The 24986-nt window shown below is 53.8% G+C and overlaps 2 protein-coding genes across 2 annotated transcripts in view; both read left to right on the forward strand.

Moving 5' to 3' along the window:
• The first annotated feature begins 14513 nt into the window (after positions 1-14513).
• Positions 14514-16450, forward strand: SLC18A3 (solute carrier family 18 member A3). The gene has a single exon (XM_002927116.3). The coding sequence runs from the start codon at positions 14514-14516 to the stop codon at positions 16065-16067; it is 1554 nt and encodes a 517-aa protein (XP_002927162.2). The 3' UTR covers positions 16068-16450.
• Positions 16451-20345: 3895 nt separating this feature from the next.
• The window catches only part of CHAT (choline O-acetyltransferase), a 35376-nt gene continuing 30735 nt past the window's right edge, over positions 20346-24986 (forward strand). Inside the window, exons 1-3 of the mRNA XM_034663602.1 lie at positions 20346-20411; positions 22465-22656; positions 23498-23616. Coding sequence (XP_034519493.1) covers positions 20346-20411; positions 22465-22656; positions 23498-23616 — 377 coding nt within the window. The remainder of the gene's footprint in view (positions 20412-22464; positions 22657-23497; positions 23617-24986) is intronic.

The following is a 24986-nucleotide window of genomic DNA, read 5'->3' on the forward strand; positions in this document are numbered from 1 at the left end:
GTTCCATGATTCATTGTTTGCGTATAACACCCAGTACTCCATGCAATACATGCCCTCCTTAATACCCATCACCGACCCCCCTCCCCTCTAAAGCCCTCAGTTTGCCACGATAGGCTATGGACTCTGAGAAACAAACTGAGGGCATCATGCTTCTAGAATGCCATTTGGCTTCATGTATTAAGAGATGTAAAACTGGGGGCGCCTGGGTGGCTCAGCGGTTAAAGCGTCTGCCTTCGGCTCAGGGCGTGATCCCGGCGTTATGGGATCGAGCCCCACGTCAGGCTCCTCTGCTATGAGCCTGCTTCTTTCTCTCCCACTCCCCCTGTTTGTGTTCCCTCTCTCGCTGGCTGTCTCTATCTCTGTTGAATAAATAAAAAATCTTTAAAAAAAAAAAAAAGAGATGTAAAACTGGTCCCATCATTCGAACCAGTCATTCCACATCTGGAACTGTATCCTAAAAAAAAAAAATAGGGATTCTTATTTTGTTCCTTTCAATTAGCCACAGAAAGTTAGTTGGCTTCCAGGGCCTTGGCACACAGCCCCTCCAAACCCAGGGCTTCTCACTCTAGCATCTCACCCCCACGACCAGCCCCCACACACAACCCCCCAGCTGCAGCACCTGCCTCCAGGTTTAGCCCCTGTCTTCTCCTCCCTGGACAGCACTGGTCAGGGTGTGCCTTTCTCCCCTGCCTTCTGGCCTGGGGCAGCCCAGTCACACCCTGCCCCCTGCTCAGGAAAGAGTTCTCTTCCTCTATCTTTCCAAAATGTCCAGGACTGATCCTACAAGAGGTACCTCTCTCCATCCCTCCTACAAGGGTCTGAAGCTGGGCCTGTTGGACAGGGGCAGAGGGGACAACTTGGGCATCTCTCACTCCCACCATGAGTAGAAGGTCTTATCTGGTGCTCCTCCATGTGGGGTATTGCCTGGACCCTTTCTGAGCCCCTTGGGAGTGCTCATTGGGTCCCACATCTCACTAGAGATGGCTGAGGAGGGCTACTCAGGGCAATGACTGCCCTGCTGTTATCTCTCTTTCCAGCCACTAGAGGAAGAACAGAGGCTTTCTAAGCCCATCAGCCCTGCAGACTAACTCACAAGGAAGGCTGGAATTTGCTCAATATCTGAGGTCGGACAAGAAGTACATTCCAGGTCATGTAATCTGCTATCAGACGGCATCGGAGAAGTTCAAGTAAGGAAATGGCACCTGTCCTCTTGTCACTTGTTCATTTACAAACCCACAGACTGTCCACTCTTTGTTAGTTTGGCCAGGACTGGAGCCTGCTGATAGCCAAACACTCAGCTTGAGCCTCATAGCCCATGGGAGACAGGCACAGTCCTTATGAGGGATGCGTGCATGTGTCATCAAGAATTAGCTTGAAATGGCACACCTGGGTGGTGCATTCAGTTGGTCATCCGACTCTTGGTTTTGGCTCAGGTCATGATTTCAGGGTTGTGATCTCAGGGTTACGGGATAGAGCTCCCTGTTGGGCTCCCCGCTTGGAGCAGAGTCTGCTTGGGATTCTCTCCCCCTCGCCCTCTGCCCCTCCCGCTCATGCTCTCTCTCTCGCTCTCTCTCTCTCTCTCACTCACTCAAATAAATAAACAAATCTTTTTAAGAAAAGAATTAGTTGGAAACTACTTTAAACTAGCATCTTAATTACCTGAGAAAACAATGTTCTGGTTAGTCTTACTGATACTCAGATTTGATCATGTTTTCAGCTGAGAGTGCCCCCACTGATCTTCCCACAGTTCCCACCCCAGCTGCCCAGTACCCCCCACACCTGTAGAGAGAGGGAAGCTACATCAGCATTCACATCTGCAGCTACAGATTTTCTGCATCCCTGCCCATGTCACCATCTGGAGCTCCAGGACTAGTCAGGGGACCCCCCTATCCCGCTCAGGAAATCCTGAGTCAGGCCTCACTGTAGAACTGGACTCATGTAGCCAGTATGGTCAGAGGTAGGGTCATTCAGGGGTGTCCCTGGCCACCTGCCCATGCCCCATGGGACCATTTCTTTCCATCAAGATATAGGTTTTTTCCTGCAGAACCTCCCATGACATCACCAGGAGTTTGAGGGTTAGAGTACCCAACTTTCCAGCCCAGACTTGCTCTCTCATGGAGACCTCCTCTCAGGGCCTCATCTAGCCACACGGCCAAGAGCAGGCCTCCGAGTTTCTTCGGATATGTTTTAACATCTTTGTACCCCAACAAGGAGTCACAACTCTGGTCACTTTCCTCCCTGCAAACACCACCAGAAAAAGCCAGTTTTTATTCATTTTTCCACATGTGCCAGATATGGTGCCAGCTCCTGGGGACACAGTGGTGACAGATTTGAGGGAGGTACAGCTCATGTACATGACCTGTTGGCCATAATCAATCTTCCCCAATGTCCCATCCCTGCTCTATCTGGCCCGGCCTCACTCCCTGAGCACGGACCACAGGCGAGGAGAGGATCCCACCATCCCTCATTTAGGCACAAGCTAACTGTCCTCTCACTCCGGGAGGTGTAAGCACAGCACTCCGGGCAGAGTCACCCTGTAGCTGCAGCTCAACTCTCAGGGGAAGGTGATGCTCCAGCTCTTTCTTTCCTGTTGGCCACTTCCCAAGGGTGTGCAGGGAGCTGGAAGCCACCCCTGCAGCAGGCTCAGCGTGGCCTCTTATCTAACAAATCACCCAGCCCCTCAAGCCCTGATCCATCAGCAAAGCCACATTTGTGCGAGCTGCGAGTGTGGGCTCTGGGGCCACCTGCCTGGGTTAAAACCTGGGCTCTTGCTTCATAGGGTGTGATGTGCCTTTTTGTGTCTCTGTTTCATCAAGTATAAAATGGAAGAGAATAATAGCATCAACATGATAAGGTTGTTGTGAGGAATAAGTCAGGCAGTGCAACCTTTTCAATCCACAGTTCACCAACCATTTGCTGGTTATAAACCCAAGTTAGTGGGTTGTGACCAGCATCTAACATAACTATAGTAGAAATGAGAGTATGCTGCATTTGAGATAGGTCAGTATACACATACCTATGTGTGTGTGTGTGGCAGAAACCATTCCCAGATGTTTTTCTTCCTGTGAGGCCCCATTGTGGGCACAGAAGTTGTTAGATGGATTAAATACAGGATAGGGACTGGAGACATGCCATCAAACCCTAGAATCCCTCCCGGCAGTGCTAGGGTTAAGGTAGGTTCATGTGGGCCAGGATGCTCCCCATGGTTAGTAACCCATTCTGTTGGGAAAGAGAACATAGCCAACAGTGGGACCGGGCACAGCAGGACCCAGGTGTTCTGGGCAGGCAGCCCTGTGCGTGTGGCAGGGAGTGCTAGTAGAAGCAGCATGGGGAGGAGCTGGGGACATACACTGAAGGCCTTGAAAGCCATGGTTAGCTTGTGAACTTGGCCCTAGGTAATGGGAATTTAAAGCTGAGCTTGTAAGGGCACTGGGATGACTCAGTCAGTTAAGCATCTGACTCTTGATTTTGACTCAGGTCACGATCTCAGGGTCATGAGATTGAGCCCCACATCGGGCTCCATGTTCAGCACAGAGTCTGCTTGAGGTTCTCTTTCTCTCTCCCCCCCTCCCCTCCCTCCTCTAGTGCATGAGCTCTCTCTCTCTTTCTCTCAAATAAATAAACAGATAAATAAATAGATAAATAAAATCTTTTTAAAAAATAAAATAAAGCTGATCTTGTGAACTTGACCCTAGGCAAGGGGAATTTAAAGCAGAAGGATGACCGATTTAACAACTATCTATGAAGTGCCTTCTGTGGAGAAGATTTATGTTTTAAAAAGTTGACTGTGGGGAGTCAGTAGCTGGTGGTAACACCAGAGGCAGGGGACTCTACGAAGAGGCTACTGCAATAGTCCTAGTAAGAGATAGTAAGGACAGAGGTCAGAATGTCTAAAGAAGGAGGAAACAGGTATAGCCTCTGTGCCTGGGGCTGGATGGTCCCCAATACCCAGAGGAGGACGGCAGCCATGACCCTGCACACAGGTTGTGCAGAGAACAATGCTTTGAAGGCCACAGAGAAATTCCACAGGCTTCCAGAGGACGGAAGCCACATGGCCAAATAGATAAAGCCATGGACGTGAATCAGACGGCCGGGTGACCTTGGCACATTACTCAACCCCCTACACTGCCAATTTATAAAATGAGGCCCAGAAGAGGACTTAGCTCATAGGAGTTTTATGACATTGAAAGCTAATAATGGTAAAAGCCTTTCACGGCGTCTGGCACAGGACCAGGGCTTGCACTGGGGCTGCTTGCTGACCTCTCTCTTACGTCATAGACATGCCCAGAGAAGGCCCTGGCAGGCAGCCTGGGAAAGGACAAATTTCTGGCCACTCAGACACAAACCAGGGGAACTGAAGTGACTTTGTAGTGTCCCTGCCCCCTCCAGGCTCCTGTTTGAAACTCAGACCCATCTATTCACAATGACTTGGAGGCTTAGGGTGGTAAGCAGTAGGTGGGTCCTGCAGGGCCAGCCTTTTTACCAGATGGGGCCATCTCCTTGCATCTCCACTGTCTACATCTGAGGCCCCTCTGAGAAGGAATCCATTTTCAGAGGCTTCAGGAAAGATGATCTTGAATCCATGGCTACACTATCCAGGCACAGAGGATTTCCATAGTTCTCAGTGGAGATGGTCACCACGTACCCGTTCAGAACAATTCACTCCCAAACAAGCATTTCCCTTGGATTTTCACTGAGCCCTTCTAAGAGCAGAGATTGTGCTATGTTCTGGGGATGTACTGATTCAGTCAAGCATGCTGCAGCCCTGTGTAGCACGCATCTATAAGGGACATCCTTCTGGAATAGTCCTCCACTCTTCCCCTGTACAGGGCTCTGAGATTTCCCTGCCCCAAACTTATACTTTTTTCAAGTCTGAAAATGGGAGAGACTCTAACTGATCAGTGCTTGCTTTTCTGATCAAGACAAGCCTCTAAAAAAGAAAAGGAATGGCTGGCAGCCTTCATCTATCTTCCTGACTTTCCCAACCCAGCCAACTCTAACTGTAAAATGTAGAGTTTCCCTTAAATATCTTTTTGCCTATCCAACTAGTCAATCAGGAGAGCTTTTCAGCTAGGCTGCAGTGTCAACACGCCTTAAGGCAAATCTGTTTTCTGGCTCTCTCCAGGGTACATCTAGGGTTTTTTTTTTTCTGGTACACTTTAGCTTTCCTCTGAGTGTCCCTCCGTCTGTTCCAGATTCAACAAAATTTTGGCAAAATAAGGAAGCTCTATTCTTTTCAAAAGTGACACACAGGCTAATACTTCCACTGCAGTCATCTACTGGGGTGTTGGACACCAGGTGCTGAGNACTTCCACTGCAGTCATCTACTGGGGTGTTGGACACCAGGTGCTGAGTGCAACCCACCCTCCTCAGACCCTACCCTCTGGTAGAGTAAAGAGACACATGAACACACCTTCATAACACAGTGTGACAAACACAGTGATAGATACATAGTCTTGGCACAAAGGAGAGAGAAATCAGTTTTATTTGGGGAGTAAGACAAAGAGACTTGATTTGACCACAAAAGATGTATAGGAGTCATCTAGGCGGACAGGAAGGGGAGTAATTAACAGTAGCAACAACTTACTTCACAAGGAATCTCATTCCAAAGCCTATGAGGCATTGTCAATGCACCCATTTAATAGATATATTAGTGAGGTTTGCGGAGGTTAAGCAACTTGCACAAGGTCAGAGAGTCAGAAACTTGCAAGGAAGGGACAGCTGTATGCTTTTTTAAATGACAGAGGCTAGATTCAGAGCATTTAAGTAAATGTGCTCAAAGTTAGACAGGTAGAAAGTGATGGAATCAGCAATCAAATTTGGGTATCATATTGAGGCTGCAGAGGTAGAGAGATTATAGAGACCCAGTTATGTCAAGCTAAAGAATTTGGAGTCTCTTCCATTGGAGTCTCTCCCATTGATGATGAAGAGGCTCTGAAGGGTTTTAATTGATGTTCCAAGTCCACATCCACTCCAGTCTATCTGCCCGATATGTCTAAACCATAAATTCCACTAGTGAAGAAGTAACGATGATTTTTAGCCACAAAGGACATGTCCAGGGAAAATGTATTTTATTTAATGAAGTTATTCTATTTAATAATGATACTGTATATAACGAACATTCCTACAACTCAGGAAGAGAAGAACAAACAACCTCATAGAAAAATGGGGGAAGAAAATAACAGGCAATTCATGAAAAAGGAAACACAAATGGCCAATGAAAATAAGAAAAGTTACTCAGCCAATTAAAATATCTAATTAAAATAATATTGAGTGCCATTTTTCTCCCATTAGATTGACAAAAGGGAAAAAGGCAGAAAAGAACAAATGTTGCTAGGGTGTTGGAAATTGCGTACGCTTATAGACTACTTGCTGGGGTATACATTTATGCAGCCACTTTGGAGGGCAATTTGGAAATTTCTTTCAAAATTTAAAATGTGCACAGATTGCTGGGATCAATAAGGTGCTGGTGCCTCTCCTGGGATAGTACTCCCACCCAAGCACAAGGACATCCATTGCAACATCATCATCCCTAAACATTAGAAATAACCTAAATGTCTATCACAGGGAACTAGTCGTAAACACTGGGGTATGTTCATAACAAAAAATACCATGTAGCCTCTAAGAAAATTGAGCTACTTTTTTATGGACTAAAGTAGATATATTCTTTTTTTTTTTTTAAAGATTCTATCCATTTATTTGACAGAGATAGAGACAGCCAGCGAGAGAGGGAACACAAGCAGGGGGAGTGGGAGAGGAAGAAGCAGGCTCCTAGTGGAGGAGACTGACGTGGGGCTCGATCCCACAATGCCAGGATCACGCCCTGAGCTGAAGGCAGATGCTTAACCGCTGTGTCACCCAGGCGCCCCTAAAGTAGATATATTCTTGAGTGGAATGGGAGAGAACTGCAGAATGATACATATATAACAAGCTTTATGTTAAAATAAAGCTTGCTTATGTTATGTTTTATATGGATTCATAGATATGTCTGGAAAAGGGTTTAGAAAGATCCTGGAAAATACATGTAAAAACAGTAACAGTGGTAGCTTCTGAGAGGGGGCAGAGAGGACCAGGGCTGAAGACAAACAAATATTTATGATGTTCTAATTTCTATGAGCATCTCTATAAGCAATTTCTATTCATGTATACTTCCATGATTTTCATTTTAATAAACGTAGAGATAGATTCAAAAACCACTGACATATCCACTCCTATGCAAAGTGCTGTGACCGGTGTGCTGAATGCATGACAAGCAAATCTTGTTATTAGACACACACAAGGCAGATATTGCCTTCAAGGAGCTCTCAGGCTGGCAGGGGGGAGCAGGTCCAACACTGCGTGAGATAAATTCCTAAGAGCAGTAGAAAAATGCAGTAGAAGTTATGGTAGGGGGAGGGGGAGGGTGTTCACAATATTTTAGGAAATGGGCAAGCATTTATGGCAACCAAGGAAAGGCAAAGCTGGGCATGGGCTGAGAGAACTTCAGGTTCAAAGGTGCAGAGGTGGGAGCTCCAGGGGTCTGTTAGGGAAGACAAGGAAGACAGGAAAGGTTGGAGACTCATTGTGGAAAGCCACAACCCTGGAAAAAGAAGCTGGACAGCAGCAGGGTGCCCTGCAAGGTCTGTAATCACATGGGAACTTGTCTAAAACTTTACAGAAAAGAAGTTTGGCATCCGTGCAGGGGACGATTGGCCAGACCAGGAAGCAAGGGCCAAGTTTGGGAGGAGACTGATTGTCCCAGTGTGAGGGAAGATTAAGTTTAAGGGAAGATTAGAGGTCTGGGCAGGGATGGTCTCCATAGAGGAGGTGATGAACCTGAGAAACTCATTGGATTGGGATGAGAAGAGTGGAGGTCAGAGCATAAACCAAGTGATTTTGAGGCCCTGCTTCCACTTCATGAGAAGCATTGGGAGTCAGAAGAAAAGCAGGTAAGAGCCGCTTCTTCTCTGAGAGCTGTAGAGGTGCTCCGAGGCCTGTCCACAGTACAGGAACTTTGGTCCCCTTATTCCCCCACTGGAGCCCAGCTATGCAGTGTGCAAAACAGGTCTGAGTCCTAGGGATGCACTAGCCAAGGGCAGGAAGGCAGGCACGTAGTCCTTCTGGCTTCCAGCCACCAGGCTCACAGGCTTCCAGGAAAAGCTGACAGGGGCTGCTCTGTTCCTTTGAATCTGAGAATATGTGACTAAGGAAGCCTAAATTAATTAAGTGATTCTGAGGCCCTGAGGCCTTCCTGAGGAAGCACACAGGGTGAGTAGTGAGACCAGGGTAAATGGCAACCCCCTCCCCCAGTACTGGAATCCAAAGAGGCTTCTGAGCTCCACTGGAATTAAGCCTGCACTTAAGTGCTTCCAGGGAGACAAAGAAATCATAAATCAGGAGCAGGTGCCCCACCCACACGCTGCCACCACTACTATCAACCTGCTTCTCCTCAGAAACACGGTCGTTTCGAGTCTCTGAGACCAGCTGTCTCAGCGAAGCAACACATGGCATGGCCCTGGAATTAATGTGGCCCACAACCTTCTAGAAAAGAGTTCAGGATGGGCTGATGCCTTCCTCCAAAGCAGCGCCCACGCAGATACACTCCCTCAAGATCCACCCTGGCATACACACACCATACCTCACCCAGGCACAGGTGCAGGAAGGCTATCCTTCCACACCTTCCTCAAGCTCCCATATACCAGGACTCCCCAAGCCCACAGCAAGCAACACTGTGACACCAGTCCGAGCTTGAGGAAAAGACTTTGTTCTAGCAGATGGAGGCCACAGCTGTGTCCAACAGATAAAATGAGAAGAAATGTTGTCAGCAGGAAATCACCAAGCTGTCTCTGTCCATACAAAACAATAATCATTAAGTTCCTATTAAGTATCAGGCATTGAGCTAGATACTTTCAAGTAAGTCGACTCATAATCTTCAGCCATCCTGGAGCAGGGCTGCATAGTGGTTGACAGCTGGGTGCTGGGGCTAGATAGTCTGCCTTTGAATCCTGTCTCCACCACCTATGAGCTCTCTGACTGTGGATAAATTCCTGTCCCTCGGTGTCCTTGCCTGTAAAAAGGTAATATGAAGGCTGGTAAGAGGATTAAATGAGTTAATGTTTGTAAGATGCTTAGAACAGTGCCTAGAACATCATAAGCACTTCTATGTGCCTAAAAAATAAATTCTTTCCTTTACCATTTGACTTACCTTGAGTAGCAGGTATGTACTCTGTAGTAACAGTTCCTATATCTAATTGAGAAAGCGGAGAAGAAAATGTTGCCATTTTCTCCAACATGCATGATTGGATGGGAAGTTCTCTTTTTCCTGCAAGTTATGGTCAGATAGAGAAGTCTCTGGAAAGGAATTTACCAAGAGTCCTGTTGAAGAGGAAGCCACAGACACAGGGAAGCAGGAGGGACAGGTCCTTGTGTAAGGCTGGTTGGCCAGCTGCGAAGCTGGGACCAGCACCCTGGACAGCTCCCCACAGCCTGCGCAGGAACTGGGATTCTTCCCCTATTCTGCCAAGGCTCAGCCCCTAGCCTTTTTCTGAGGCAGGGGAGTCCTGAGACTCCTGCACCCTAGTCCCTGGGTATGCTGATTGACGGGGTACAGGATTGCCTTCTGAGCTGGAAGCTGAAGTTGAGGGAGTTTAGTGTCCCAGAAGCTTCCTTAGGGAGGCAGCCAAGAACCTTCCTCCTCCCACCAATCTTCATCTGTCCCTCTTCCTTACACTGCCAAGGTGTGGCCACCCTGCAGATGGAGTAGCAGAGGCACAACGAAGCACAGGGAATAGGGAGGTATCATAAGGACCNTACTCTGTAGTAACAGTTCCTATATCTAATTGAGAAAGCGGAGAAGAAAATGTTGCCATTTTCTCCAACACGCATGATTGGATGGGAAGTTCTCTTTTTCCTGAAAGTTATGGTCAGATAGAGAAGTCTCTGGAAAGGAATTTACCAAGAGTCCTGTTGAAGAGGAAGCCACAGACACAGGGAAGCGGGGAGGGACAGGTCCTTGTGTAAGGCTGGTTGGCCAGCTGCGAAGCTGGGACCAGCACCCTGGACAGCTCCCCACAGCCTGCGCAGGAACTGGGATTCTTCCCCTGTTCTGCCAAGGCTCAGCCCCTAGCCTTTTTCTGAAGCAGGGGAGTCCTAAGACTCTGCACCCTAGTCCCTGGGTATGCTGATTGACGGGGTACAGGATTGCCTTCTGAGCTGGAAGCTGAAGTTGAGGGAGTTTAGTGTCCCAGAAGCTTCCTTAGGGAGGCAGCCAAGAACCTTCCTCCTCCCACCAATCTTCATCTGTCCCTCTTCCTTACACTGCCAAGGTGTGGCCACCCTGCAGATGGAGTAGCAGAGGCACAACGAAGCACAGGGAATAGGGAGGTATCATAAGGACCACAAAACAGGCCCCTCAGCGCAGCCTTGGCTTAAATCCAGGCTGTACTGTTGGGATCTCAGGCAAGTGACCCAAATTCTCTATGCCCAGCTTCCTCATCAGTAAGACAAGGGAAAGAACACCTACACGGCACCAGGATTGAAAGAGATTAAATGAAACAGCACACATAACACCCTTGGCATAGAGTGCTTAATAAATGAGTCTGTTTCCTGTCATTGGTAAGTGGAGGACTGAAGAGTTGAGCATGATCTCAGAGATAATTTGGCTCCATACTCAAGAACAGTCATGAATTACGAGGGCTAGCAGGCTGGGAGAGATTTCTGCACCTTGAAGTCCCTGGGAAAGTTTCTTTTCTCTAAGATTCCACTAAGTTTTAAATTCTTCAGCCACCGGACAGAAAAACATCTACTTTAAATCCTCCCCGCTTTTTAAATCAGACAGGGCAAAAAACATATGCATAAACAACAATTGCTCTACAGGCTGGACTACTGCCTCTTTCAAAGTCTCACAACGGGAGAGTCAGAAGAGGCCAGAAGTCTACACTGGGAAGCTGGAGCTGGTGTACTGAATTAAGACTATGCGGATTATGATGTGCTGAAAGAGGAAGCATAAGCCACCCACACAGCAGCCACAGTAGCCCACACCCCCATCCCAGCATCTGAGCTCCCACTCTGGGAAAGTGAAATGGGGTGAATGGGGTCACCTCAATTGAAGACACAGTTTCAATACAACCATGCAAAGGAAGTAGACTCACAGACTTTCTTGTTACAGATCCCAGAAGAGGGGGGGATAGTTGGGGGTGTGTGTAGCTGCAATGAGCAGGGGGAAGGGCAGTCATCTGTCCCAGATCACCAGTGAGCAGTAGACAACAGGGTAGCAAACACTTATTATTTATAAGGTAGTTGGGGCGGAGGTCACTAACATTTTGCGGGCTTAACTCTAAGGCGTTATTTTTAAAGGTGCCCCAGGAAAAGCAAAATGGGAACTTAAATCAGAAATCCTAAATTCAGGGTGTCTAGGTAGCTCAGTGGGTTAAGTGTCTGCTTTTGGCTCAGGTCATCATCTCAGGGTTCTGGGACCAAGTGCCCCATTGGGCTCCTTGCTCAGCAGGGAGTTGGCTTCTCCTTCTCCCTCTGCCCCTTGCCCCCTCATGCTCTCTCTCTCTCTCTCTCATATAAATAAACAAAATCTTTTTTTAAAATCCTAAACTCAACTCCTTATCTAAATGTCCAGACTCTGGGTGTGAGTAGGGCTATCAAACTGCAAAATGCTTACACAACAACTTAGAAAAACAAAAGTTGTTTCTCTCAGAAGTTGTTTTCCTCATCACAAAGTTTAAAACTCAAATGACTGAAAAGCCAGGCAGGTGACATAAATGTGCAAAGTCAGGTGGAGGGACACTATGATAAGCTGAAGAGTGTGTGCTGACTCAAGGCTTTCAAATAAAATTTAAAATAATTCTGCCACCCTGAAGAGCCCTTTTCCAGTACCCACTTCCCTGGGGAATGCAGTGAGTGGCCTCCTCCTTCATCCCTTACTTAACAGAGACAAAGGCTGGAGGCCAAGAAAGGCTGCGACTTGCCAAACGTCGGTCAGAGCCAGATCTGTCCCTGTACTTTCCCTCTCTCAGACAGAGGGCAATTTGGCCAGTGCAGAGCAGGTGCTGGGAGCTCCTTAAGTGGGGGAGTTTCTCCTCTTCCTTCCTGGGGTGCCTGGGTGGGTGGAGAGATTAAGCAACAGGTACCAAAGCCGCTGTCTCTCACCCTAACACCCTGGTCACCATCACCTCATCCCACAACCATCTCAAAGACAGAAGCCAACTTGCCAATGCCCTTGAGCCTCCCACCAGCTAGGACAGAGCCTGGAATCACAATGCCCACCTAACCACAGGGACTAGCCAGGAAGCCTGTACCTTTTACCTGCTCTTCACAAGACCCACTACTGTGAAAGAAAGATAAAAGAACACACTTTACAGATAATAACGAGAATATCAAGCACTTACAGCACTCTTACTATGCTATGTGCCAGGCACCCTAAGCACTAGGTACTCTTATTACCCCATTTTACAAATAAAGAAACTGGAGGACAAAGAGGTGAAGNAGCACTCTTACTATGCTATGTGCCAGGCACCCTAAGCACTAGGTACTCTTATTACCCCATTTTACAAATAAAAAAACTGGAGGACAAAGAGGTGAAGTAATTCCCTGGCACCCTAACTAGTAAGTGGCAGAACTGGGAGCCACCTCAGTCATCTGTCCCTAAAGCCTCCTTAAAGCCCAAGTTCCATGCACTGCATCACCCGTGCCTCACTTGGGGTGGGGAGCACGGTAGAGAAAGAAGCTGGATCTAATACTGGGCTGCTTTTGAGACCAGAAGAACGGGAAAATTCCTCTCTGACTCTGGAAGAGGCAAACTGTAATCTCAACAGCACACGTCTCCCAATCTCAGCTGCATCAGAGCCTTTCTCCTGCCAGCCTCGGACTGGAACACGGACTCGGTGTGCCATCTAAGGTCATGGTTCTTTGGGGGACACATTAGGCCCGGTGCACAGCCAGGAGGGTTCAGCCAGTCTGCAGAGAATGGGGCGTCTGGGCAATGCGGCCCTCTCGGAAGGCGAGCCTTCCTTGAGCCTCGGATGAGAGCAAAGCTGCTGGGTCCTGCTGTGGGAGTGGGCACGGCGCTCACTCGGGTTTTCTTACAGCTGCAAGGGAGGACCCCGGCCATATCACTCCCAGAGCCCACCTAGGACTTGGAGGCAGCTTTGGAGATGGGGGGCGGGGGAGGCGGTGATGGGGTATGGAAGGGGGCGGGACCTCGCTGAAACGGCTGGATGGATTGTTCTAGTGCTCTGAGCACCTGGGAGGAGTTACAATGGGGAGGGGGTCAAGAGGAGGGAAAGGAGAAGAGGTGGAGCTGGGGGACCAGGACAGTTAAAGCTGAAAGGGGGAGTACAGGCTGGAAGAAGGTGGCGAAGCAGTACCGGAGAGTGGAAGGGGCAGGGCTGATATTCGGGGCCCTTGGTGGGAGCGAGGCGACTTCTCCCCTCTATTCCCAGAAGCTCATAGTCAGGAATTCTCTGCTGTGACATTCTCCCGAAGGGCCGGTCTGTCGGAACCCGGCCCAGCAGTCTCTGCGTCTCCCCCTCCCTTCCCCGGGGTGGAAGGGGCCAGGGGGTGGGGCCAGAGAAAGGGTTGGGGGTATCCCAGCCGGCCCCCCACCAATCGCCGCCCCACACTTCAGCTGCGAGAACTGATGGACGCAGCCACCGCTCACCTCGGGGGCTCTTTGCCGGCTGCGCGCGGCGATCCAGGCTGAGGCGGAGATCTGGAGCCCTCGGCGCCCTCCTCTCCAGCGGGGCGGGTGGGGAGCGGCCGCTGCACGACCCTCTGGGGAGGGGGAAAGAGCTGGCGCAAACCCCGCGGGCCCTAGAACTGGGCGGGGGTGGGGGGAACAGACAGCCCGCTCCCCGCGCAGGGCAGCCATCCTCAGAGGCTTGGCCAGGACTCTCTTCTTACCAAGACCCCTTTCTAGGTTTCCAGAAAGGGAAGGGGACCCCTGCCCGGCCGCGCCCCGCCCCCCGGCCCCCGCCCCGCCGACGTCGCATTAGCATGAGCGACGCAAGTGGCCCGGGCACCACTCGGGGGCCGAGACTCGCCGCGTCACAGCCCCGAGTGGAAAGGAAAAAAAGAGGAGGCGGCGGAGGAGGAGGCAAGAGCCGACGCGAGGGGAGGGGAGAGCGGCGGCTGGGCGAGCGAGCCGGCGGGCGGGCGGCAGCAGCATGCCCCTCGGCCCGCGCGGGCGGCTTTTCAACGCTTCGGGGACGGCGCCCGGGGAGCCGGAGGCTCAAGGTGCTTAGTCTCTGGCCCTGGCCCCTCGGCTCGCCTGCCTTCCCTGACCGCGCGTGAGCCCAGCAGCGGCGGGTCCGGGCTCGGCTCCGAATAGCCGCGGCGTCTCGAGGGACGGGGTCTTTGCCTTTCCCGGGACCCAGGGCCATGAGCCCTGCAGCCACCTGAGACACAGGGGGCGCTGCGCCGCGCGGACCGCGCCCGCGAAGTTCCGTGCCCTGGTCTCCGCACTGCAGGGCGTCCGCGCCCGGCCCCGGCGGAGGCGTCCTCGGAAGAGCTGCGGAGTAGAGGCAATGGAACCCGCGGCGCCCGTGGGCCGGGCCCGGGCTGCAGCCATCAAGCTGTCGGAGGCGTTGGGCGCCGTGCTGCAGGATCCCCGGCGGCAGCGGCGCCTGGTGCTGGTCATCGTGTGCGTGGCGCTGTTCCTGGACAACATGCTGTACATGGTCATCGTGCCCATTGTGCCCGACTACATTGCCCACATGCATAAGGCCGGCAGGCCCACCCAGAGCACAGAAGTGTCCACCCTCCAGGCGTCCACTCCAGCCACCGGCAGTGCCGACAGGGGCAACACTTCAGAGCCCCCGAAGGCAGAGACGGAGAGTGAGGACGTGAAGATCGGGGTGCTGTTTGCCTCCAAAGCCATCCTGCAGCTGCTGGTGAACCCCCTGAGCGGGCCGTTCATTGACCGCATGAGTTACGACGTGCCACTGCTTATCGGCCTGGGCGTCTTATTCGCCTCCACCCTGCTGTTCGCGTTCGCGGAAAACTACGCTACGCTCTTCGCTGCGCGCAGCCTGCAGGGCCTGGGCTCGGCCTTTGCGGATACGTCCGGCATTGCCATGATCGCCGACAAGTATCCTGAGGAGCCCGAGCGCAGTCGCGCGTTGGGCGTGGCGCTGGCCTTCATCAGCTTTGGAAGTCTAGTGGCGCCACCCTTCGGGGGCTTCCTCTGCCGATTCGGGGGCAAGCACGTGCCCTTTCTGGTGCTCGCCGCTGTTTCGCTGCTCGACGCGCTGTTGCTGCTGGTGGTGGCCAAGCCCTTCTCCGCTGCGACGCGGGCGCGGGCCAACCTACCTGTGGGCACACCCATCCACCGCCTCATGCTGGACCCTTACATCGCCGTGGTGGCCGGGGCCCTCACCACCTGCAACATCCCCCTTGCCTTCCTCGAGCCTACCATTGCCACGTGGATGGAGCGCACGATGGCGGCGTCAGAACTGGAGACGGGCATGGCCTGGCTGCCAGCCTTTGTGCCGCATGTGCTAGGCGTCTACCTCACCGTGCGCCTGGCGGCACGCTACCCACACCTGCAGTGGCTGTACGGAGCGCTCGGGCTGGCAGTGATCGGAGCCAGCTCCTGCTTGGTGCCTGCCTGCCGCTCCTTCGCACCACTAGTGGTCTCGCTCTGCGGCCTCTGCTTCGGCATTGCCCTCGTTGACACGGCACTGCTGCCCACGCTCGCCTTTCTCGTGGACGTGCGCCACGTCTCGGTCTACGGCAGCGTCTATGCCATCGCCGACATCTCCTATTCCGTGGCCTATGCGCTCGGCCCCATAGTGGCGGGCCACATAGTGCACTCGCTCGGTTTTGCGCAACTTAGCCTTGGCATGGGCTTGGCCAACCTGCTTTACGCTCCCGTCCTGCTGCTGCTGCGCAACGTGAGCCTCCTGAGGCGCTCCCGCTCGGAACGCGATGTGCTCTTGGATGAGCCACCGCAGGGTCTGTATGATGCTGTGCGCCTGCGTGAGCGCCCGGTGTCTGACCCGGATGGCGTGCCTCGAAGCCTTTCCGGCCCCTTTGACGAGTGCGAGGACGTCTACAACAATTACTACACCCGCAGCTAGCAGCCCCGCTACTCCTCCAGGCCACCCCCAGCCCCATCCCCTGGGTCAAGGTGGCTACTTTGCGAGAGCACTGGCTAGCTCAGGCTCAGAGCCCGCCCCTTCCAACGAGTATTCCACAGCCTCCGCCCGTCTTGACTTCCCTATCGGGATCCCCTCTCTATGACCCTTTCTGTGTCTCCCTCCCTCTCGTCCAGTGGGGCGTAGAGCACCGAGGCACGCGATGCGATACGGTCCTGCAGAGATAAAGAGGTGCGCGAGGCGCCACCTCGGGGCTCCCCTGTGTAGAACCGTGCGTCTGTCTTTCCTTCCGTTTCTCTCAGTGCCAAGTTGGCCCCCTGCACCGCGGTGCTTCCGGCCCGAATCAATAAACTATATCTGTTCGAGACCGAGTCTCTTTACTGATGAGGGTGGGCGGCCGGGCACAGGGCCAGGGCAGAGGGGAGGGTGAGCTGGGTCTAGCCCTAATCCAGGTGTGAGCCTGGCAAGCACTCGCGAAGCCTGTGGCTCTTTTGCCACCTGGTAGAGGAGATACGAAAAAAGCAAATGCAGCAAAGTCTCCCACCCTCGGACACCCTGTAGTACACGACTTCTTTCAGCTCGCGACAGCTCCTCCCTCCCAGCCCCAACTCTGCGCCCCCGGCGCCGCCGGGGGAAGACTGAGGACCCGCTCCCTCCGGGTGCACTAGGCCCTGCCCCTTGAGGACACTCCCTGTGTCAACCTCTGAGCTCTGAAGCGCCAGGGGTGGGCTTCCCTTCGAGCCCGGCATCCTGGCCTGCCCAGGCTCGGGTGAGGAGTAGGAGCCGAGCTGTCCCGGACAGAGGTCCGATCTCAGTCATGTGTGTTCGTTAGAGAGCTAGGCTCTATCCTTCGAAGAGTGGGGGAACAGTTGAGTTGGTGTGTCTGCTGTGTCCTGGCTGTGCGGGTCTGAGTCGTGACTGAAGAGGGTGCCAATGTGGGAGCTGGTGCCAACCCCCACCCTCTTACCCACACCCTCTTACCCCCACCCTTACCCCGGCCTTGGTGGAAGCAGCTGGCCAAGGCTGTCAGAAGTCTCCCCACCTTGAGTGCGGGTCTCCGGAGCTGCAGGCCCCCGTTTGCAGGCCACTCCCAGTCCTGAAGCCTGCCGCGGATGAGGGCTGAAGAGCCCTCCAATTCTGGCATGGACAGGCAGCAGAGTTGGGGTACGCCTGTGCATTAAACAGTGCCTGTGAGAGTCTTCACTGCTGGTGTGCAGTCTGTCCTCGGTCTGTGTGTTGGGCTGTGTGTGTGTTTGTCTGGGCAGGGTCTGTCTTTGTGGGTCTGTCTGTGTGTGTTGGTGTGTAAGGTCTATATCTGGGATGGGGGTGGGGGAGGAGTGCTTTGTCTGGGAGGAGTGTCTGCCCCCCACCCCCGCTGCGTGTCTGTAAGCATCCCCAGGTCTGTATCTCCACCCCCCCCACCCCATAGTGCCAGCAAGGATGGGGTGGAATAGAAAAGAAGGATAACCTGCAGTGATCAACAAACAGGATTATTATTATTATTATTAACATTATCATTTTGAAAGAAGTTGTAGTATGATTTGAGCCTGGCCTAGACGGCCGGGAGTGCACAGATTTCCCCAGACCCAACCCTCCCCAGCGTTGTGCGGAGGCAGCGGGGCTCGGATGATGGGGTTGGGAGAGCGCCGGGACTGGGAAAGGCTGGGCAGGGGGCAATGGACATGGGCGGGGCAATGTTCTGCACCCCCTTCTCGGGCCTGGATTCCGCAGCCCTTACAGAAACTCGTCCGGGAAGCTGTCCGAGCCGGGGCAGGGGGCCGGGAGGTGGGATCGCTGCAGGCAGCGGCGGGGGTGGGGGAGAAGGCTGAGAGCGGGAGAGACGGGGTGGGGCTGAGGGAGGGAAGAAAAAGGAGAGAGGGGAGGGAGGAGGAACAGGAGGAAGGAGATCACAGGCGCGGCCGGTCCCTGGCAGCCAGTAGGGAGGCCGCGGGGACCCGGCAACGTCGGAGCCTCTACAGCGGACAGAGGCCCCCACCCCCGTACTGCTGACGCGCCCCTGGATCCCTTCCGGCTCACACTCCCTCCCTCAGTCTTGCTTGGTGCGGTGGAGCGGCGGCCAACGCGGCAGAACCAAGGAGGGCAGGTGAGAGGGGCTGGGCTGGAGGAGCGCGGCGCCGGGAGCAGAGCGCAGGGAGCCGAGGGCGGTGGAGGAAGGCTCCGTCTAGGGGACGCGCGGGGATCCAGAAGCCCCAGGATCCGCGGGATTTTCCGAGTCCTGAACCGAAGCGGCCGTCGGGGAACCGCCGGGAGACTGTGGGATTCCGCGGCTCTGACACTTCCCCACCGAGAGTGGAGGCAGGGGAACCGGGAGCAGGACGGTGAGAAGTTAGGGGGAAAGGGACTGGAGAGGCTTGACGACCAGGCTCCGGGGCTCCACGTGCGTATCCTCACTTCTCTATTCTCCTGGATCCCCATCTGCTAAATGCCAAGGTCTGCACTTTCTGTGCCCACTCAGGGCGTTGATAGGTCTCACGCGGACCCCTTTGAATCTCGGATGCGCACCAGACTCTCGCGGAGGCGGGAGGTGGGGAGCAGCTGCAGGTGGCAAGTGTGAGCTGGGTCCCAGGGAGTCCCTCCAGAGCAGGGACTGCCTGTGTTGCTGGGGCGGAGGTGGGATTGGGCCTCCAGGGGGGAGCAGAGATCCCTCCTGGCAGCCTTCGGAAGCCAGGCTGGTGGCAGCGTGGATTGGAGGGCACCAAACAGAGACGGGAAGATACACATAGGTATAGACATACACCTCCTAATCGCTGGCCATGGGCCAAGGAGGAAAAGCAGCCGGATGCCCGGCAGGGCAGGGACCAGGCCCTCCCATTTGGTCCCCAGGAAGCCATCCCGCTCCAATCTCACACTTCTCCAGGATAGGAGGTCTCTAGCCACACTAGGGCCTTTACCAACTTGACCTTGCCATCACCGACCTTTCAGAACTCTGCAGCCCTGCGATGGACCCTAACTTGGACACCGCTGCTTCCATTTTGCAGGGTGTTAGGGCAGCTACTACACTGTCAGCAGGTCTGGGGACCCCCTAGTCCGGAGCATCCCAGCGCAGAGTTAGGGTGCATTCTGTATTCTCAGCCCAGTGCTGCCCGGCAGCCCTAGGCTCCTCCATCAACCGAGCCTGATTCATCCACCTTTCTGCATGCTCTGTCCTTGGGTCAACTGGGACTGGAGCCTAGCCTCCACCTGGGCTGTGCTTGCCTGGGGTGGGTTGGGGGAGGGGGATAAAATGGGCTAAACATCAGCTTTAGCCTCTTGGGAGAGAATAGGGGATGCGTGAGTGGAAATCACGGGTGTGTGGGTCTGAGGCTCTGCTTAGGGGGTTCGCTGAGGGTAGAGGGTAGCCTTAAAGATAGGCCTTTGCCTCTCTTGCTCTGGGTCACTTCTACTGCAAATAAAAAATAATCCATTTCTCGCCAGGCTGAGTCCCGTGGCCCCTAGGGGCCGGACTGACCAGCTGCCCTGCGCTGTCTCCCTCAGCATTCCCGTGCCACCTCCACTAGGAGCCTGCAAACCAGAGTTTGCCTAAGTCACAGTCCATCCGGCAGGCCCCAGGGTCCCCCAACACAACCCCTGCCTTGGCCACAGGCCAGCCTCCCAGTCAGCCCAGAGTGCATCCTGGAGCCCACAGCCTTAGAGGACCTATATTCATTTACGCACGCGTTCACACATGTGTGCGTTCCTTTTGTTCAGCTACCCAGCACTGACTCTACTCCGTGCTAATCACCAGACCAGGTCCCGGAGATGAAGCCCTGAATACAAGAGGAGAAGCTCACAGTCTAGTAGGAGAGATTTTAATCAGCAACACATGCATGTGCTGGGTCCCAGGCAGGAACAAAGCAAGCACTCTGCCCACGGCCCTTACGCCTTGGAGTGAGCCGGCCCCGCCCTGCTCCTTCCCACTCTGGGTGGGGTGGTCCGTTGAGCCTGGGTGACAGTCTTCAGGAATAGGTGTCCGCAGAAGGCTTGCTTCAGACCCCACTCTAACCCATGTGGGGACTCAGAAAGGACACTGTGGTCAGGGGGGCTGGTCTGGAGGTTGGGAGATTGGAACCAAGTCTACAATGAGGCCGTGTGTCATTGGGGCCCACGTCCACCTCTGGCCTCCTCACAAGGTGGGGATGGAGTGTCAGGCTGTGGGAGATGAAGGGTCCGTGGCCGCTCTGGGTGACTGTTGCATTGATGTCTCCCTGCTTCTTGGTCCCCAGGTCTGCACCTCTGCTTCCCCAACCAGGCGTCACCAAGATGCCCATACTGGAAAAAGCTCCCCAAAAGATGGAAGCAAAAACTCCCAGCAGTGAAGAGGAGCCTGTGAGTGACTTTTGGAGTCCTATCTCTTATCCCTGCTCTCTCCACTCACACACCTTGCTTCCAGAATAGTCCTGTATGGGACTGGCCCCCAGCGCTTGACTGGCCACCAGCCCTGCCCTCTCTTGGGCATGAAGCCCAGGCTGCAGTCCTGCCCTGAGCCCGCTGAGGAGCCTGGGAGAGCCTGGAGGGGTGGGGAGTGGCTTCAGGGGATGCTGAAGGATGGCTCGCAACCACACTTCCTGACTCCCAAGGCCAGGAAAACCCTTGACCCGGGCCTGGTACTCTTCCCCCAAGGCTTTTCCCTCTCCCCAAGTTTCATTTCCAAAGACTTTGAGCCCAGTGGAGTTGCCTTAGGGTAAGACTGAACTCTCTAAGCCTTGTCACATCCCAGCCCCAGCTGCTGTCCCTAGTTCCTTCCTGGAGCCTGATCTCCAGGTTGTTGAAGTGCTGGCCCCTCTGTTACATTTGTCTTCTTCCCACCTTTTTAGCGAGGGCTTCCTTTGAAACCCTTATCAGAACTTTTTGGCTTCTCCCCATGAATTTGCTCACCACATTATCCTGACCGTGACAGCTGACAGACATCTCTGTTGAGTCTGGTCCATGGCACGTCCCTCCCATTGGACTGGAGCTTCCCTGAGAGCCGGCCTTCTTTCTCCATTGTCCCTAAGTCCAGTCCAGGGCCTGGCTCACATGAACTGCCCATGAAATGTGTACTGACCAGGTGTCCAAAGACCCTCATTAGTGCATGTCCCTGTCTCCAGCCCCATGCATGGGCCAGCAGCCCAGGAGAGTCTGGGGAGGAGCCCCAAACATGTGGCTGGGACATGTGAACCGAGTTTTCCTGCCTCATTCCATTTTACCCATCACCGGTTCCCCATGACTGAGTCCCAGCACATTGTCAGATCCCTGAGGAAGGGTGGCCTGTTTCTAGCAGGGGCTCTAGCCAGGCCTGCTGACACTCTTGGCAAGGCCACCAGCTGGGCTGGGCTTTCTGTAGGTGCTTGCCCACTTGCCCACCACACAGACCGCCCCCCCCGACCCCAAGAGAAGGAAGAAGGAACCAGAGCAGCTGGATGGGGGGCTCTCTTGAAGTGGGCTGAGCAACCTAGAATGCTACCCAGACCACCCTCGTCATTGAGCATTCCCTGGGGCAGGAGCCGCCTATAGTTGGCACTGACACACTCCTCCCAGACAGGATCAGGCAGGCAAGGACTCCCATTCATTTATCAGCACAGGCTTCCATGCTTGGTCCCTGTCTGCCCAGGGCGGCTGTGCAGAGGGCTCCAGTCCATGCAGCAGCAGGAGCAGAGCAGAGGCAAGCTTTCAAGGGGTCCCTTAACTCCACAGCCTGCCTCTACCACCCCAAAGGGAAAAGCCCCTGAAAGAAGGTGGCCCCCTGCCACCAACTTTGTAAACTTGAATCGGTAATATGAAAAGTTGTGGTTTCTGACTGTGACTAGCTCAATGAGGAAGAAGGAAAAGGAGGGACGGAAAAAGGAGCCTATCTCTCCATCAGCGTTATACTCTTCGGGTCCAGAGATAAACTAGCTTCTGAAGTCCCAGCTGGCAACAATTCTTAAATTAAGAGTGACCAGCAGCCAATATCAATAACAGATCTCTTTCACCTTAGACCCATTCTTTGTGGTTTAAAAGCACTTTCACATAGGATCTGTTTGATCCTATGAGAGGTAGAGGCTATTACCCCCATTTTACAGGGGAGGACACTGAGGCACAGAGGTGAGGTGGTTTGCTTACGATTGCACCGCTTGTCAGCATCAGAGTCAGCGCACGAACCCAGTCTGCCTGGTGCCAACATCAAGGTCTTTTCCTCTACAACTTTAGCCCCTCCTGGGTGCAGGCCTGGGGTATCAGAAAAAAGACACAGGAACTTCCTAAGGTCATAATTCTGCTGAGCCGAGTCCTGGCAATAGGCAAGACAAGATGGGGAGCAAGGATAGGGACACACTCTGGGGACCAGCTTGAGAACAGGCATGGTCTTATGGACCCCACATAAGAACAGGTATAGCAAGTGCCTGTGGACTCTCTCTTCTAGGTGTTGCCCAAACTTCCAGTGCCTCCCCTGCAGCAGACCCTGGCCACTTACCTGCGATGCATGCATCACCTAGTACCTGAGGAGCGGTTCAGGAGGAGCCAGGCCATCGTGCAGCGGTTCGGGGCCCCTGGTGGCCTTGGTGAGACCCTGCAGCAGAAGCTCCTGGACCGGCAGGAGAAGACAGCCAATTGGGTAAGAGTTGTTCAGAGCAGGCAGACTGTGGAGAGAGCACCTTGCAGACAAGGGATCCACAGGGTCGGGGGCAGGGAGCAGACATGGAGACAGGGATTTGGATGAGGGGCAGGTAGGTAAAAAAGGTGGGACAGATGGGGGGATAGGGAAGAGAGGAGAAACAATGGGATCGATAGCAAGGGGCAAAAATGAGGGACAGACAGGATGTGGGATGAGAGATAGCGATGGGGACCAAGAGGGGACAGGTGGGAACGGAGATGAGGTGATGGGGAGAGACAGGGTAGAGAGATGGAAAACAATGGGGGGTCAGGGATGGGGGACAGATGGGGACAAGGATAGGGGACAGATGGGGGACAGGGATGGGGACAAATGGGGGCACAGGGGATAGAAATGGGGCAATAGGGAAAGACAGTGCACAGAGATGGAGACAGACAGGGGACAGGGATGGCAGACAGAGATGGGGCAGTAGAATGTAGGGATAAGCTCAGGGAAGCTAAGGCGGCAGAAAAGCAGGTACAGGACACACATAAGGATGGCCAGGGGACAGGGATGGGGTACCAAACACCCAGAATAGGAAACTGGGATGGAAGAGAGGGATGGCACGGGGCAAAGATGAAGGTCAGTCCCAGTGGACTGGAGAGCACACAGACCCTAGCACGTAACCAGGGCTCAGAGTATATTTGTGGAATGAATGAATGAAGTACATGATCCAACAAAGTGTCCCAGTCATCCCTTGGGGCTGCCAGGATGGGACTGGTACTCTGCACAGGCAAGGTGACCTTGTTCAGAGGGGTGTGTATGGCCACTGGCAGTAATGGCACCCCTCCCGTTCTCCCAACAGGTGTCTGAGTACTGGCTGAACGACATGTATCTCAATAACCGCCTGGCCCTGCCTGTAAACTCCAGCCCAGCCGTGATCTTTCCCCGGCAGCACTTCCAAGACACAAACGACCAGCTAAGGTGAGGCCACCATGCTCCTAGGTTCAGAGCTTGAGAGTCTGCCTGGGGGCTGGCCCCAGTACCCAGAAGGAAAGGTCGAGGCTTGTGCCTTGCTGAGCTTTCTGGGGTCAAATGCCCCTGAGACAGAGGCCGTCCAGGCCATGGGTCCGGGAAGGTTAGACGAGGTTGCTGCATGAGTGACAAACACAAGGTCTTCCTCAGAACGTATTTATTTGGGGTGGGGTTGACAGTAGTGGAGGCCATGGCCCCCAGGTGTTCCCATGGCATTCTTGACCTGGCTGAGGCCCTGAGAGGAGGTGTGAACCCTCTGACCCCACCAGGACTTGAGGCTTGGACTTGTCACTGGGACACACTACCCCAGGCTGACTGAGGGGACCTCTGCTAGGTCCCCAGTGATGCCAGGCTCAAAAAGGAGACTCCAAGGGGGTGGAAATGGTTCCTTCCTGCCAGCTGCCACCGCCAGAGCCTCTGCCATCTGCTGCAATTTCAGGGCTCACTGAGCCACTGGAGCCGCCTCTGGGCCCACTGATGTCGATGGCGGGGGTGCAGTGGGCGAGCATTTACTCAGGGATGTGGCAGGGAGGAAGGGTCTCCCTAAAAGAGTCTCTTTGAGTCACACCCAATGTGGCGCCACATGGGGACAGTTCCGAGAGGAAAAACAAAAACAAAACCAACAAACAAAAGAGGCAGGGCCTACCTGGGCCTATGGGCAGGTCTCAGCGATGCTTGATGCTCGGAAGACCCCCCATCCCCTCCTTCCTCACCGAGACTAGCCCAGGCGAGCTGCTGTCCAGGCAGCCTGCAGCCCAGATCTCCCGTGGGCAGAAGGAAGTGTGCAGATAGACAGATGAACAGCTTCTCGAAACAGCTCTCCAACAGCATCCAAGGGGGCATTTTCTTCCTGATGCAGTTAAGCCAGCATCATCATCCGTGGAAGGTTAAGATGACACAGTCCTGTGGCACGGTTCTCTGATGACTTTTTTCCCCCTAGCACCCACTTTCATTTTCATTAGCACTAAGGGGACCAAATCATTGACTCTTCCCAGGAGACGGGATTTCCCCAAACCTGGGTTCCTGGCCCAGTCCGGCCCCAGCACAGGCCTTTCCTAGGGAGAACCCCGCCCCTGACCATCCAGCCTTCTCCTGCCTGTTCTGTGGCCTCTCCCAGCTTCCTCTCTGTCTTCTTCCCCATTCGCCTTCCAATGTCCTCTCCTCTCAGTTATCTCCACAGGACCATTTTAATCCAAGGCTTGTGAAGGACTGGCAGCATGACATGACGGTGGCAGTGGCGGGGGGGGGTGCTTATTGAGCTTGGGAGGTGAGAGAGGGAGAGGAAGGTCAGAGAGAGGGAAGGAGACCGGGCCCCTCAG

This window comes from Ailuropoda melanoleuca, chromosome 6 (assembly GCF_002007445.2).
Source record: "Ailuropoda melanoleuca isolate Jingjing chromosome 6, ASM200744v2, whole genome shotgun sequence".
Taxonomy (NCBI): domain Eukaryota; kingdom Metazoa; phylum Chordata; class Mammalia; order Carnivora; family Ursidae; genus Ailuropoda; species Ailuropoda melanoleuca.